The sequence below is a fragment of the Hyla sarda genome, chromosome 2 (assembly GCF_029499605.1).
Source record: "Hyla sarda isolate aHylSar1 chromosome 2, aHylSar1.hap1, whole genome shotgun sequence".
NCBI classification, from domain to species: domain Eukaryota; kingdom Metazoa; phylum Chordata; class Amphibia; order Anura; family Hylidae; genus Hyla; species Hyla sarda.
Window position 1 is genome coordinate 64,011,159 of NC_079190.1, and position 14,488 is coordinate 64,025,646.

Below are 14,488 nucleotides of genomic sequence, written 5' to 3' on the forward strand. Positions count from 1 at the left end.
GTGAAAGGGACTACATGGAGCTCCTGAAGCTGATTTATGTTTGTGCTCTGAACAGCCTCAGTGGGATACCTTTTTATCTTTATGGTTTCTTTAGGATGCTTTATGTTAGCCACGTTAGCCATCTGATAAATGTGGGTGTCTGGTCAAGGTTTGATGAAGAAAGGTAGACTGGTAGAAAACAGTAAAAACATTTCGGCTAGTGGAGTTTGAGTGTCAGGGCCGTTTTTTTAGTCTGAATTCAGCCATGTTATCTAGCTGGACAATTCTGATGCGGTGCCGATCATTAACCCCCCCCCCCCCCCCCCTTGTCCTATGTTGTAATGTACAAGGATTTTTAATGTTCTTAATTGTCTTGGCCAAAGTTTTGTAGTTCCAGACACTTGAATATCTTTTTGAAAAATCCAACATGTACATTATGCAACATATACAATGTTGATGTAAAAGGCTTAGGTTGGTGCTCAAATATGAAGTATAACTGGCTTTGATCTCTGTAAGCATCCTGATAAGAGGGACTACATTTGCTTTATGAGTTTATTTAACAAGAGAAACATTCAAGGTTGAAATTGGGCACAAAGCAGATGAAACAGATAAACGACAAAAGCAAAATTGAGTTAAAAAGCAGCATGATATCAAACAGAATCGGGGATGTCTTCTCAGTTTCGAAGGTGTGAGTCACATGCAATACAGTATTTCCAGGTTTCTGTCTTTAGTAATTCCCTTTTACTTCTCCCTAAGAAGAAAGGTTAGAAAAAGAAGACCTCTGTGAAGATATGCTACAGACTTCTAAATTAGTAAAGGAGCTCCCCGCATCACTTGTATATTCTGGGTAAGATGATGTAGAGGAGATGATATTCTTAAGTCTCTGAAGAGCAATGATGAGCAGCAGGAGAAGGAAAGCCAAGAGGCTGAGAAATATGGAGACATAGACATAAACGTTTGATAAACGGTTGGGTGCAGATGATGAGGAATCCACTGACGTTGAAATTGAGGTAGGGAACAGGTCCAAAAAAGTTCCATTCCCTGTGTCTTCTGGTAAAGAAACTGAAGGACCAAGGCCTGACATTTTGGCATAAACAATATGGTGGCCCTTTGGAAAGATCTATGAGGGGATCCCTTTATGACATCTTGGCAGAATACTAGTAATATCCTTTCTTTGCAATGTATCCAGAGTTCTGCAGAAGGTCAATCTGAAATAGAAAAGTTAAGTTATTTTAGATCTCTATGACATTCATTCAAAAATGCAGAGTAAAGGTTACTAATTTTATCAACATCTTAAAAGTAATCTATTGACAAAAAATATTTTTTAATGCATTTTATTTAATTTTCTATATTTTAAATATATTTTGATGTTTGGCTTCCTCCGACAACATGTCAAGGGAATATAAAAATTACAAATGATCGCAAAATAAGAATATTAAAAACTTAAATCCATTCAGACTAATACCCATGTTAATTGATGTGTGCATGGTTGTGAAAAAAAAAAAAAAACTTTTCCGAATCTCTTCCAATTTGTATTGTGTTTCGGCAAAAATAACATGACAATCAATGACACAATGCGGATACCGTATCACCCAATATCTGCTATCTGTACTGTTGTCTTGGTTAACTTGGCTTATTGAATAAATAGGACTAGTGGGATCCCCATCGATCCTGAGAATAGAGGTTCTGCTTGTCTGTTTCTGCAATGCGAACTGGCTTTCATAGATAAAAATGGGACCCAACACGTTCATAGTTTTACTTGGCTTAACATTTTTAATTGTAAGAAAATTAAATATATACAAATAAATGTTATTAGACATCTTGGAATATTCTTCACTTTTGATGGTCATTTTCATTAAATCATAATTTTCCATAGGTTTTGGTATTGTAGCAATATAGAAATATGTTTCCATAGTACATAAAGGTCATGAAGTCAAATATAGATTTTGAAAATGTTACAGAAGTCATTCACATTTTAAGGTTTTCAACCAAAGCCATATATATAGGTAGCTGCTCTTGAGCCGTTCCAGATGGGCCACATCCTGACAATTGGGCAGTGTTCTCACTCTCCATACAAACGTTACCAAGCAAATAGCAAAACAAATGGCCTAAATAGGCATTGTCACTTTTTGTGGAAACATGTCAAAAGTTTGAATTGGTCAGTGTCTGAGAATTCAGACCCCAGCTGATTGTTAGAACAAACTGGGAAAAAGGTTGCTAAGCGCATTCTCTTCCAGCTTAGACAAACTTACATTGTAAGTCTGTAGCATTTTTTGGTTGTCGGCACAGAGAATGGGGAGGTAAGCACTCAATCTCCCGCTTCTCTCCCCTTTCTTTCTAGTGAACAGTCGACCGATCAAAATTTTTGACATGTCTTTTCAACAGACTTTTGAGGTTCAATGAAAATAGTTCCAATGAGACTGAACCACTTCACTCAGCCATGTTAGATCCACGGACTGACAAGGTGGACAAAATCCCAGAAGGCTTCCGAATGTTTGAACAGAATATGTCCAGTATCGACTTTGTAAGCTATAATTTATTCCAGCAAAAATAGCAACGTTTCAAACCTCTACATGTGTGGGTCTTTGTCAAGCTTGGCAAAGACTCACACATGTAAGGGTTTGAAACGTTGCTGATTTTTTTTTATTATGTCTTCTCTGGAATTCTAACTCACAAACTGGATGTCTCTAAGACAAGTGCATTTTAAAGCTCCTGGCAAAATGTTCTGAGCTATGTTTCTGAGACTAAAGGGGTACTCTGCCCCTAGACATCTTATCCCCTATGCAAAGCATAGGGGATAAGATGTCTGATCATGGGGGTCCCGCCGGTGGGGCCCCCATGATATTGGTTGTGGCACCCCAGACATCTGGCGCACGGAGCAAACTTCGCTCCATGCCAGATGACTGTTGATGCGGGGCGGAGGCCCGTGGCGTCACAGCCATGCCCCCTCAATGCAAGTCTCTGGGAAGGAGCGTGATGGCCGTCACTCCCCCTCCCATAGACTTGCATTGAGGGGGTGTGGGATAAGATGTCTAGGGGCGGAGTACCCCTTTAAGATGTGCTGGTGTATGGCTGGGTAAGGTCATTATTTTGATTCTTGCTAGAAGGCCCCTCAATCATAATTTTATTCTGTTGTCCTCTACAAGAATTACTTTGAAGCTGATATATATATATATATATATATATATATATATATATATATATATATAGCACATATTGCTTTATTTTCACTGTTTACCACTTAGTATCCACTGAGAGATGCTGGCTCTTGGCACGCCATATTTTATTTTGACTTCTTCATTTACTGTATTTGAAATGTATATGTTGGTTATCAGTTTTGCATGCCTTGACATTCTCAGAAGCAATTCCAGAGCTATTTGTCTTGTATTCCACAGGTCTCTCCAAGTTCAGTGACTGCTGAATTTCCTCATTACCGACCGTCCTATCTCATTGCTTATTGCATGTTCATGCAGCCTAAAGGCCAAACTCATCATTTGTACCAGTTGTCACTCCAACAAATTAAGTATTCAGTGTGAAGGCTGCATGGATTCTGTGCGTGTGCTTTGAATTCTAACCTCTCTCTCTTAACAGTTCGCATGAAATAAAAAAGTCACAGTATACTGGCCCGGTTACCACCTGAAAGCCTAATAAGCAAAAACTAGAATGCACACACACACAGTAAAGAAACCAGATAAACTACTATTAAATTAAAATGTAACTTGTATTAAAATTTATACCCTATGTATGGGCAACATAGAAGCAAATAATGTGTTGGCAGATTTGGCCCACCTAGTCTGTCCAATATTCTTAAAGGGCTATTCCGGGGTTAACTAACTTCTAACTATCCTGCCCATTATGAATAATTATGCTAGTTTTACATTTACTTGCTACATCGCTCTGCCGTGGATCGTCTTCTTTTTCTTCATTATATGGTCCCCCCAGATTTAGCGTTTCAGGACGTACAGATGGACCACAAATGTCATCAGGGGGCTGGCTTGTGAGGAAATACAAGAAATAGCCAAGCCCCTGTATACCAGCTACTGCCTCGAGCAGCAAAGGATTGTGATACGAACGTCATCAGGACCTGAAAGGAAATGCTAGATCTGGGGGGACCATATAATGGAGAAAAAGAAGACGATCCACGGCAGAGTGGTATAGCAAGTATATGTAAAACTAGGATAATTATTCATAATGGGCAGGATAGTTAAAAGTTAGTTAACCCCAAAATACCCCTTTAATGCTAGAAATAGTTCCTGGCCCTATCCTATATAAAGGATAGCCTTATGCTTCATTGTATTTCAAGCTATTTCATGCATCCACTTCTTTCTCAGCAAAGTAATTCTTTATAGTGTGAGTATTACACTATCGCATATCCACGAATTCGCAAATATTCGCAAATATAGCACTATATATTCGCAATTACGAATATTCTTATTTTTTTTTCACAGTACACATCACAGTGATCATCCCTCTCTGCTTCCAGCTTGTGTGGTGTAAAGAATTTCCGCATATGCAAATTTTTTAATATGCTAATTTTTGCATCTGCAAATTTTCGCATATGCGAAAATAAAACGTGAATATTACGAATATGCGAATTTAGCGAATATGACGAATATTCCTCCATATATTCGTGAAATATCGTGAATTTGAATATTGCCTATGCCGCTCAACACTAGTTCTTAACATAGTAACCTAGTTCATAAGGTTGAAAAAAGACCAGGGTCCATCTAGTTCAACCTATATCCCTAATGAGTCCCTACTGAGTTGATCCAGGGGAAGGCAAAAAACTCTCATACTAGAGGTAAAAATTCCTTCCCAACTCCAAATATGGCATCAGAAGAAATCCCTGGATCAACATGCTGTCCCTAAATATCTAGTATGCATAACCATCAATGTTATTATTCTCCAAAAATGCATCCAGACCTCTTTTGAGCTCTTTTACAGAGTTCACTATGACCACCTCCTCCGGGAGAAAATTCCACAGTCTCACTGCTCTTACAGTAAAGAACCCCCATCTGTGCTGGTGTAGAAACCTTCTTTCCTCTAAACGTAGAGGATGCCCCCTTGTTATAGATACAGTCCTGGGTATAAATAGATCATGGGAGAGAGCTCTGTACTGTCCCCTGATATATTTATACATAGTTAATAGGTCTCCCCTAAGCCTTCTTTTTTCTAAACTAAATAACCCTAATTCTGATTGTTTACTATTAACTAAGACCCCTCCCCTAAGTCTTTTTCCATGTCAGTCGTCCCAAGTGTTCTCCCATTTAATATATAACCCCGTCCCGGATTTTTCTTCCCCATGTGCATTACCTTACATTTATCAGTGTTGAACCTCATCTGCCACTTCCCAGCCCAAACCTCCAACCTATCCAGATCCATTTGTAACAGTGCACTGTCCTCTATAGTGTTTACCGCTTTACAGAGTTTAGTATCGTCTGCAAAGATTGCTACTTTACTATTCAACCCCTCTCCAAGGTCATTAATGAATATATTTTATAGGACAGGACCCAAGACTGACCCCTGTGGTACCCCACTAGTAACAGTCACCCACTCAGAATAAGTACCATTAATAACCACCCTCTGTTTCTTATTATCACTGAGCCAGTTTTTTTACGCACTTACACACATTCTCCCCCAGCCCGATCCTTCTCATTTTATGCACCAACCATTTATGTGGCACCGTATCAAATGCTTTGGAAAAATCCAGATATACGACATCCAACGATTGCCCTGGTCCAGTCTGGAGCTCACCTCCTCATAAAAGCTGATCAGGTTAGTGTGACAGGACCGATCCCTCATAAAGCCATGCTGATATGGGGTCATACATTTATTTTTATCAAGATACTCCAAAATAGCATCTCTTAGAAAACCTTCAAACAATTTACATACAACGGAGGTCAAACTAACAGGCCTATAATTCCCAGGTTAACCTTTTGTCCTCTTTTTGAATAATGGCACCACATTTGCCATGCACCAGTCCTGGGGAACAGTCCCTGTTACTATAGAGTCCCTGAATATTAAATGAAATTAAAATAGAGGTCTGTCTATTACATTACTTAATTGCTTTAGAACTCGGGGGGTGAATGCCATCTGGACCTGGTGATTTGTCTATTTTGATTTTTTTGTAGGCGGCATTGTACTTCTTGTGTGGTGGTATGTATTTACTTCATGTATACCAGTATTGTTGGTCATGGAAATTTACCTGAGTTTAACCCCTTTAAGGGTAGCCCCGACCGTCCTATTTTTTCTTTCTGTCCCTGCCTATTACCAATCTATCCCTAACCCCCTCCCTGCTTTAAATTTTTTTTTACTATATTAAAAATAACTTTTTTTCTGCCTGGCAGTGTGCTCACTACCAGGCAGACTTCCCCAGCAGGCACCATGTCACTGATGCCTGCTGGGGCCGACACTTCCGCCCTTAGTTCATCTACACAGGGTGCTGCCAGCTGTTTCACCACTACAACTCCCAGCTTGCCCTGACATCTACTGAACCATCTAGTATTGAACCAGCTGGAGGCACCCTGTGTAGATAAACTATTAGTTAGTTACATGCGGCGCTACGGCGCTAGCCTGTTCCCTCCGTTCAGCCCCCCCCGCGCCATACCCCGTTCCCTCCATCACAAACCCCCCTCCCGCATACCCCGTTCCCTCATTACACTTACTGCAGAGTCCGGCAGCGGGGGTGCAGGGACAGCGGCGGCGACGAGGCGGTGATGTGCGGGAGGAGTGGCCTCCCAGCCAGTGGCCGAGGAGCCAAGCTGCTTGCTCCCTGCCTGTCTGATTGACAGGCAGGGAGAGAGTGCAGCCTAACTGAAAGAGGACTGATTGCCAGGCCAAAATCAGTCCTTTTTCAGGCGTGACGTCACCCCAGGCTGCAGCCGGCCGCTAGGAGGGAGACCCCGAGTGGCAGGTTTTCAAATGTAAATTAAACCATTTTAATAAAAATAAATAAAATAAAAGTATATTAGAGATATGTTGTAGTACATAAGTACTACAGCATATCAAAAAATAAAGTTGGTGACAGTGCTCATTTAAGGATGCAGGGTTTTTCCGTTTTTGCATTTTCATTTTTTCCTCATCACCTTCTAAATATCATAACGCTTTAAATTTTGCACCTAAAATTCCATATTATGGCTTATTTTTGTGCCAACAGTTCCACTCTGCAGTGATATTAGTAATTTTTGTTGGGTAAAAATGACATCTTATCTTTATTCTGTAGGTCCATATGGTTAATGTTATGATTCGGCTAGCTGGATGTGGATCCTCTGTGTCAGCGAGGGATTGGCGTGGACCGTGTCGGTGGACCGGTTCTAGGTTGCTACTGGTATTCACCAGAGTCCGCCGCAAAGCGGGATGGTCTTGCTGCGGCGGTAGCAACCAGGTCGTATCCACCGGCAACGGCTCAACCTCGCTGACTGCTGAGAAGGCGTGGGACAGAAGGACTAGACAGAGGCAAGGTCAGACGTAGCACAGCAGAAGGTCGGGGCAGGCGGCAAGGTTCGTAGTCAATGTTCGTAGTTCGTAGAAAGTCTGGAACACAGGCTTTGGACAACACTAAACGCTTTCTCTGGCACAAGGCAACAAGATCCGGCAAGGAAGTGAAGGGGAAGTGAGGTTAAATAGACAGGGAGCAGGTGGAGGCTAATTAGACTGATTGGGCCAGGCACCAATCACTGGTGCACTGGCCCTTTAAATCTTAGAGAGCTGGCGCGCGCGCACCCTAGAGAGCGGAGCCGCGTGCGCCAGAACGTGACAGCCGGGGACGGGGACGGGTAAGTGGCTTGGGATGCCATTCGCGACCGGGCGCGTCCCGCTATGCGAATCGCATCCCCATCGTGAATGTCAGTGCAGCGCTCCCGGTCAGCGGGTCTGACCGGGGCGATGCAGAGAGGAGAACACCGCGAGCGCTCCGGGGAGGAGCAGGGACCCGGAGCGCTCGGCGTAACAGTACCCCCCCCTTAGGTCTCCCCCTCTTTTTGTCTCCTTGTCCCTTCAAATGAGACGAGAACATAGGGGGCGCCTCTTGAGTTTCCTTCCGGAACAAAAAGTCCTGGGTAGCTACATAAGCGGCCGGTAATCCAGAAGAAGTGGGAATGGGGAGGGGGGGCAGAGGGTGAAGCTTTTCATGGGGCAGAGTGTCACCAGGAAGGGGGCTATGAGGAGCAGATGTGAGGCATCGTTTGTGACAAGCAGGACCCCAATTCTTGATCTCCCCGGTGGTCCAGTCAAGGGTAGGAGAATGACGTTGGAGCCATGGCAGACCGAGGAGGACTTCAGAGGTGCAGTTGGGCAGAACAAAAAATGCAATTTTCTCGTGATGCAGTCCAATGCTCATAAGCAGGGGTTCTGTGCGGTAACGCACAGTGCAGTCCAACTTCACTCCGTTGACCGAAGAAATGTAGAGCGGCTTGATGAGACGGGTCACCGGGATGCAGAACCTATTAACCAAAGAGGCCAGAATAAAATTTCCAGAAGAATCAGAGTCCAAGAAGGCCACGGCTGAGAAGGAGGAGTTGGCAGAAGGAGAAATCCGCACGGGCACAGTGAGACGTGGAGAAGCAGACTTCGTACCAAGAGACGCCACACCCACGTGAGCTGGGTGCGTGCGTGCGTTTCCCAGACGTGGAGGACGAATAGGGCAATCCACCAAGAAATGTTCGGTACTAGCGCAGTACAGACATAAATTTTTATCCCTACGGCGAGTCCTCTCTTCATGGGTCAGGCGAGACCGATCCACTTGCATAGCCTCCTCGACGGGAGGCACAGGGGTAGATTGCAAAGGATACTGTGATCAAGGTCTTTTTCCTGGCAGAGCTCCTGGTGTCTTTCAGAAAACCGCATGTCAATGCGGATGGCCAAATGGATAAGTTCATGCAGGTTGGCAGGAATCTCTCGTGCGGCCAGCACATCCTTGATGTTACTGGATAGGCCTTTTTTAAAGGTCGCGCAGAGGGCCTCGTTATTCCAAGATAATTCGGAGGCGAGAGTACGAAATTGGATGGCGTACTCGCCTACTGAAGAATTACCCTGGACCAGGTTCAGCAGGGCAGTCTCGGCAGAAGAAGCTCGGGCTGGTTCCTCGAAGACACAACGGACTTCAGCGAAGAAGGACTGGACTGTGGCAGGATCATTGCGGTCCCAGAGCGGTAAGGCCCAAGACAAGGCCTTTCCAGACAGAAGACTAACTACGAACGCCACCTTAGACCGTTCTGTAGGAAATTGGTCCGACAACATCTCCATATGTAGGGAACATTGCGACAGAAAGCCACGGCAGAGTCTAGAGTCCCTATCAAATTTGTCCGGCAGGAACAAGCAGAGGCTAGGAGCGGCCACTCGCTGTGCAGGAGGTGGCGGAGGAGATGGTTGCTGCTGTAGCAGTGGCAGAAGTTGCTGTAACATGGCGGTCAACTGCGACAGCTGCTGTCCTTGTTGGGCAATTTGCTGAGATTGCTGGGCGACCACCGTGGGTAGGTCACCGAGACCTCAGCGGGATCCATGGCCGGATCTACTGTTATGATTCGGCTAGCTGGATGTGGATCCTCTGTGTCAGCGAGGGATTGGCGTGGACCGTGTCGGTGGACCGGTTCTAGGTTGCTACTGGTATTCACCAGAGCCCGCCGTAAAGCGGGATGGTCTTGCTGCGGCGGTAGCAACCAGGTCGTATCCACCGGCAAGGGCTCAACCTCGCTGACTGCTGAGAAGGCGTGGGACAGAAGGACTAGACAGAGGCAAGGTCAGACGTAGCAGAAGGTCGGGGCAGGCGGCAAGGTTCGTAGTCAATGGAGATAGCAGAAGGTCTGGAACACAGGCTTTGGACAACACTAAACGCTTTCTCTGGCACAAGGCAACAAGATCCGGCAAGGAAGTGAAGGGGAAGTGAGGTTAAATAGACAGGGAGCAGGTGGAGGCTAATTAGACTGATTGGGCCAGGCACCAATCACTGGTGCACTGGCCCTTTAAATCTTAGAGAGCTGGCGCGCGCACGCCCTAGAGAGCGGAGCCGCGCGCGCCAGAACGTGACAGCCGGGGACCGGGACGGGTAAGCGGCTTGGGATGCGATTCGCGACCGGGCGCGTCCCGCTATGCGAATCACATCCCCATCATGAATGTCAGTGCAGCGCTCCCGGTCAGCGGGTCTGACCGGGGCGCTGCAGAGAGGAGAACGCCGCGAGCGCTCCGGGGAGGAGCAGGGACCTGGAGCGCTCGGCGTAACAGTTAAAATGATACTCTGCTTATATAGGTTTGATTTTGTATTACTTCTTCTAAAAAAAAATCATAACTACATGCAGGAAAATTTATACGTTTAAACTTGTCATTTCAGACCCCTATAACTTTTTAATTTTTCTGCATACGGGCTGGTATGAGGGCTCATTATTTGCGCCGTGATCTGATGTTTTTATTGTTACCATTTTTATATTGATTTGACTTTTTGATCGCTTTTCGTTCATTTTTCCTGATATAAAAAGTGACCAAAAATACGCTATTTTGGACTATAGAATTTTTCCGCGTACGCCATTGACCGTGCGGCTTAATTAATTAGATATTTTTATAGTTCGGACATTTCCGCGTGCAGCGATACCACAAATGGGGTTAAATTATCTTTATTAACTTTTTTTCACACTTTTTTCCCCTCTAGTGGCTATTACACTGCACATACCGATCTCATACGCAGATCATTGCCGTGCATTGACACGGCAAAGATCAGTGTTATCGGCGGTCGATTGCTCAAGCCTGGATTTCAGGCTTGGAGCAATCCCCGATCGGTCGTGACGGAGGCAGGTAAGGGGACCTTCGCTTACGTTCTAGCTGATCGGGACATCACGATTTCACCGTTATGGTCCCGATCAGCCCGACTGAGCTGCCGGGAAGCTTTTACTTTAATTTTAGACGCGGCGATCAACCTTGAACGCCACATCTAAAGGGTTAATAGCGCTCGGCACAACGATCGGTCGCGTTATATACCGGGACCGGGCGCAGGGTGTACAGGTACGCCCTGCATCCTTAAGAGGTTAAGTGTTTCTTACATATATACATTTTAGTTTATTGTGTGTGGGATTTGGGTGGAATATGGGCGTGGCAGAAGATTGACGAGCTGCAGAGATTAGCAGGGGCCCTTGCCTTTTTTTGGTCCGGGGGCCCCGAGTGTTCCGACCCTGTACTATGGGTGCAAATGTACTGTAAGTTCACAGGACTTTTGTCTCAAAAATATACATTGTTTGCACCTTTGACACAATGGACTGCAGAAGACTTCGTCAAATTGTAGAGAAATAAAAAAAAATTAAAAATAAAACACAACTTTACAACTGTTTTCAATGCACACATGATGTTTCCCGTTGATACTGGTGCCTTTGAACTTGGATTCAACTTTTTGAGGGGCTGTAGTTTTGCATTTTTTGGATACAGTTTGATAAGTGTTTGACTTTTGACCACAGCTCCTTCTGTCTGTAGATGTTTTGCTGGTCTTTGTGTATTGAGATGTGATCATGGAAACAGTTGACCATGGCACCCCTAGGGTGTGTCACGGATGCCCCTACCAGGTGCACACCAACAATCATTGCCCTTTTGAACTCTGTCAAGTCTGACATATCATGCCCCTAAAGCAATAAATAGATTTTTTTTAAACAGCACAAGTGATAAAGTTTATCAATAGCAATATTAGCTAAGTGAAAAATAAAATGTAGTATGTTACCGGAGATGACAGGTGTGTTAGGAAGACATAGGGGTGTTCTAGTTAAATTTATCTGCATAGTGCTCAAATAATAACCCACAAGGCTGTTGTAATATTACACAGTCTACATATCATGGCCTACAGGGACTATTTTATACAGTGATATTGTATCATTAGATCAATATACTACAATCACACAACAGAACTTTAATACACATCATAATAGAAGTATCATATAAGTATATATATATATATATATATATATATATATATATATATATATATATTTTAACATTTACATTTTAGGGAACAGCACAAACACAAATATACAAGTATAATACTAGTACAGTGCCATAAAATAGGATCTTCTTCTTTGTATAAAAACTTTGAGGAAGTTTTATCTGTATTGTTGTGTAGTCATTTACAAGATGGGAAAAATGTACAAATTTATCAGATGTGAAACATCACATTACTCACAACTGGGAAGACACTTTAGACACTGTTCCCTTCCTTAGGTTTCTTCATGGTTGGCATATTTTACACCAATATTTGGTGAAGGTGGTTTTCCCAAAAATGCAATTGATGGCCTGTCCACCTCTAGGAACCTTACTTATTGGGACCAGAGGGCTTCCCTGACCCTCAATCTGACCCGGTGAGGCATCCAAGTTGAGATTTCATGGATAGATGGCTGCTCAGATCTGCAGGTCATTGGTCTCTCAAGGGGTGTGATCTAGGTCAAGGTTAGATTTATTTGTTATGCTTTCACATGATATTTGAGTTTTAAAGGATGAACTCAATCTATTGTAGATACAGTATAGTGTTTTCAAGATCTTTTATGTGGTAACCCAGTACAGAACATACTACTCTGTCTGTCCTGTCAGGTAAATGTTGCCTCAGGTGTCTGTTTTGGGCCACAATGGGAACTTGTTATTTAATTTGGTATTTATTGTTCTATGTTTTATGCCAATATATGTTGTTCATATTGTATAAAGTGTGAAGTGCCTTTAAGGGAAAGGTTGCAGAGGTGTCATGTGATCACTTTGGGCAATTAGAGTCATAGGTCCTAAGCCTCCTGGTCTGTCTAGACAGGGAGGAGTCAGTTCTAGTTGGGGTCCAGAAGGAGAAGGAGCTAAGTCGGGTCCTGGACAAGAAGGATAGAGGCGAGTTTGTGTAGTGTGGTGAGGAGGAGAGGTCAGTGTAGCGCCCAAGTCACAGAAGTCAAATGTCGAGCAACTGCAGCAAAACGCAAGCATCCTGCCGTCCAGATGAAGTCAAAGTTGTGGGGAGAAGTGCCTGAGGGCCGAAAGGGCCCCATAGCACAAGTCAAGGATAGCGAGAGTGAAAGCCTCTGGCAGCTCTGTTCCATAGGTCCATGTCCACCCCTGGCGGTAAGCAATTCTGTTGTGAAGTACCCCAAGTCTGTGTTAGTTGTCTCCAAAGTCAGCATATAGTCAGGTTAAGCAAATTTGAGTTGTGTCAGCGTTACTATAACTACAAGTCCCAGGGTGTCCAGTGATCTAAAGTGAATATTTCTGCAACTCTTCCCCAATTCACTACCAAAGTTCGTTGTTTAATTGCATGGCCTGTTACATCTGCCCTCAAGAACATTTAGTGAAAGTAGTTCCTGTAACCCTGCATCTGTGGGTTTTATTGCCTCAGCACTTGGCCCAGGAAGTTGCTTATCCTTGGAGTGTGGAGGTTAACACTACCCTGGAGTCACGAACTCTATCTCAGGCAAAACTACCCATTAGTACATCATACACGCCAACACCCTTTATCTACCACATATATATTACATGTGTATAGGTAAACCAGGTAAATGAACTGGGCACAAGTGAAAGGAAGTCCCAGCTTACTCCCTTTCCATAGACACCCCCATTGTGGGTAAATAGGCCCATCACTCAGTTTTGCCCTTCTCCATTCCAGAGGAAAAAAAGGAACAGAAAAGGCTTTTCTGTAAGGCTGAGCATACTATTATCTTACTAATAATATAGGGCTTTGACCACCACTAGGAAGAAAACTCATACTAGAAAAAGGGATTTTATTGTGATTATCAATGAACAGACGCAAAGTAACTGCTGTATTTGCAGATTTTTTTTGTCCAAATCTTAAAGGAAAATGTAAATGAAGACGTGGAATTACTGCATGCAATTTCCTAGTAGAACCAATGGCACTCGTGCGTTTAGGATGGTAGGGTGATGATATATGGTGGTATTTATGCTTCTGACAAGGAGATTCCCCTTGGAATTAATCATAAATGATTAATTAAAAGATGTGCAGAGAGACAATCTACCATCAGACCGCACCGGAGAACATCGCAGTCAAGAGTCTGGATGATAATGCTTCAGCGACTGACTGGAAACTTTGCTGACGATAAGGAATATTGTAGGGAGTATGAAGGAGAATTAATAGTTCCAGAGTGAAGTCGAAAGTGAGAGTGAAGTTGAAAACTGTCTCAGATTCTGTCATACCATCTATACCAGGACATCACCATAGATTATAGGCAGAAGTTTCCCATTATTTGTATGAACTAAAGTATAACTTTTAATATAAACCACATTAAAATGTCACAAACACATAGCCAAAATAAATATGAGCCACCACTACCTTTTCAAACCTGTTGCCAAGATGTACAGGCCTGTGTAGAATAGATAATATATGTATTATGCAGAAGAAATTTAAAGGGAACTAGAAAAGGGAGGGGGTGAGAACCTAGAGAATGAAGGGACGGTACACTCTATTGATATGGTTTTTCTATGAGTGACCGATTCAGTGTGGGTGGGTAAGCAATCGGACAGCCGTGCACAGAAACCTACCCCTTCTCTTAGGGGATAAGAT

At 43.6% G+C, this 14,488-nt stretch overlaps 1 protein-coding gene across 2 annotated transcripts in view; it reads right to left on the bottom strand.

The window, feature by feature from the left end:
- Window positions 1-517: 517 nt before the first annotated feature.
- The window catches only part of SERTM1 (serine rich and transmembrane domain containing 1), a 46,811-nt gene continuing 32,840 nt past the window's right edge, over window positions 518-14,488 (bottom strand). For both annotated transcript variants that reach the window (XM_056561935.1, XM_056561934.1), the window contains exon 2: window positions 518-1,187. In XM_056561935.1, the coding sequence (XP_056417910.1) occupies window positions 731-1,063 (333 nt within the window). In that variant the 5' untranslated portion in view covers window positions 1,064-1,187 and the 3' untranslated portion in view covers window positions 518-730. The remainder of the gene's footprint in view (window positions 1,188-14,488) is intronic.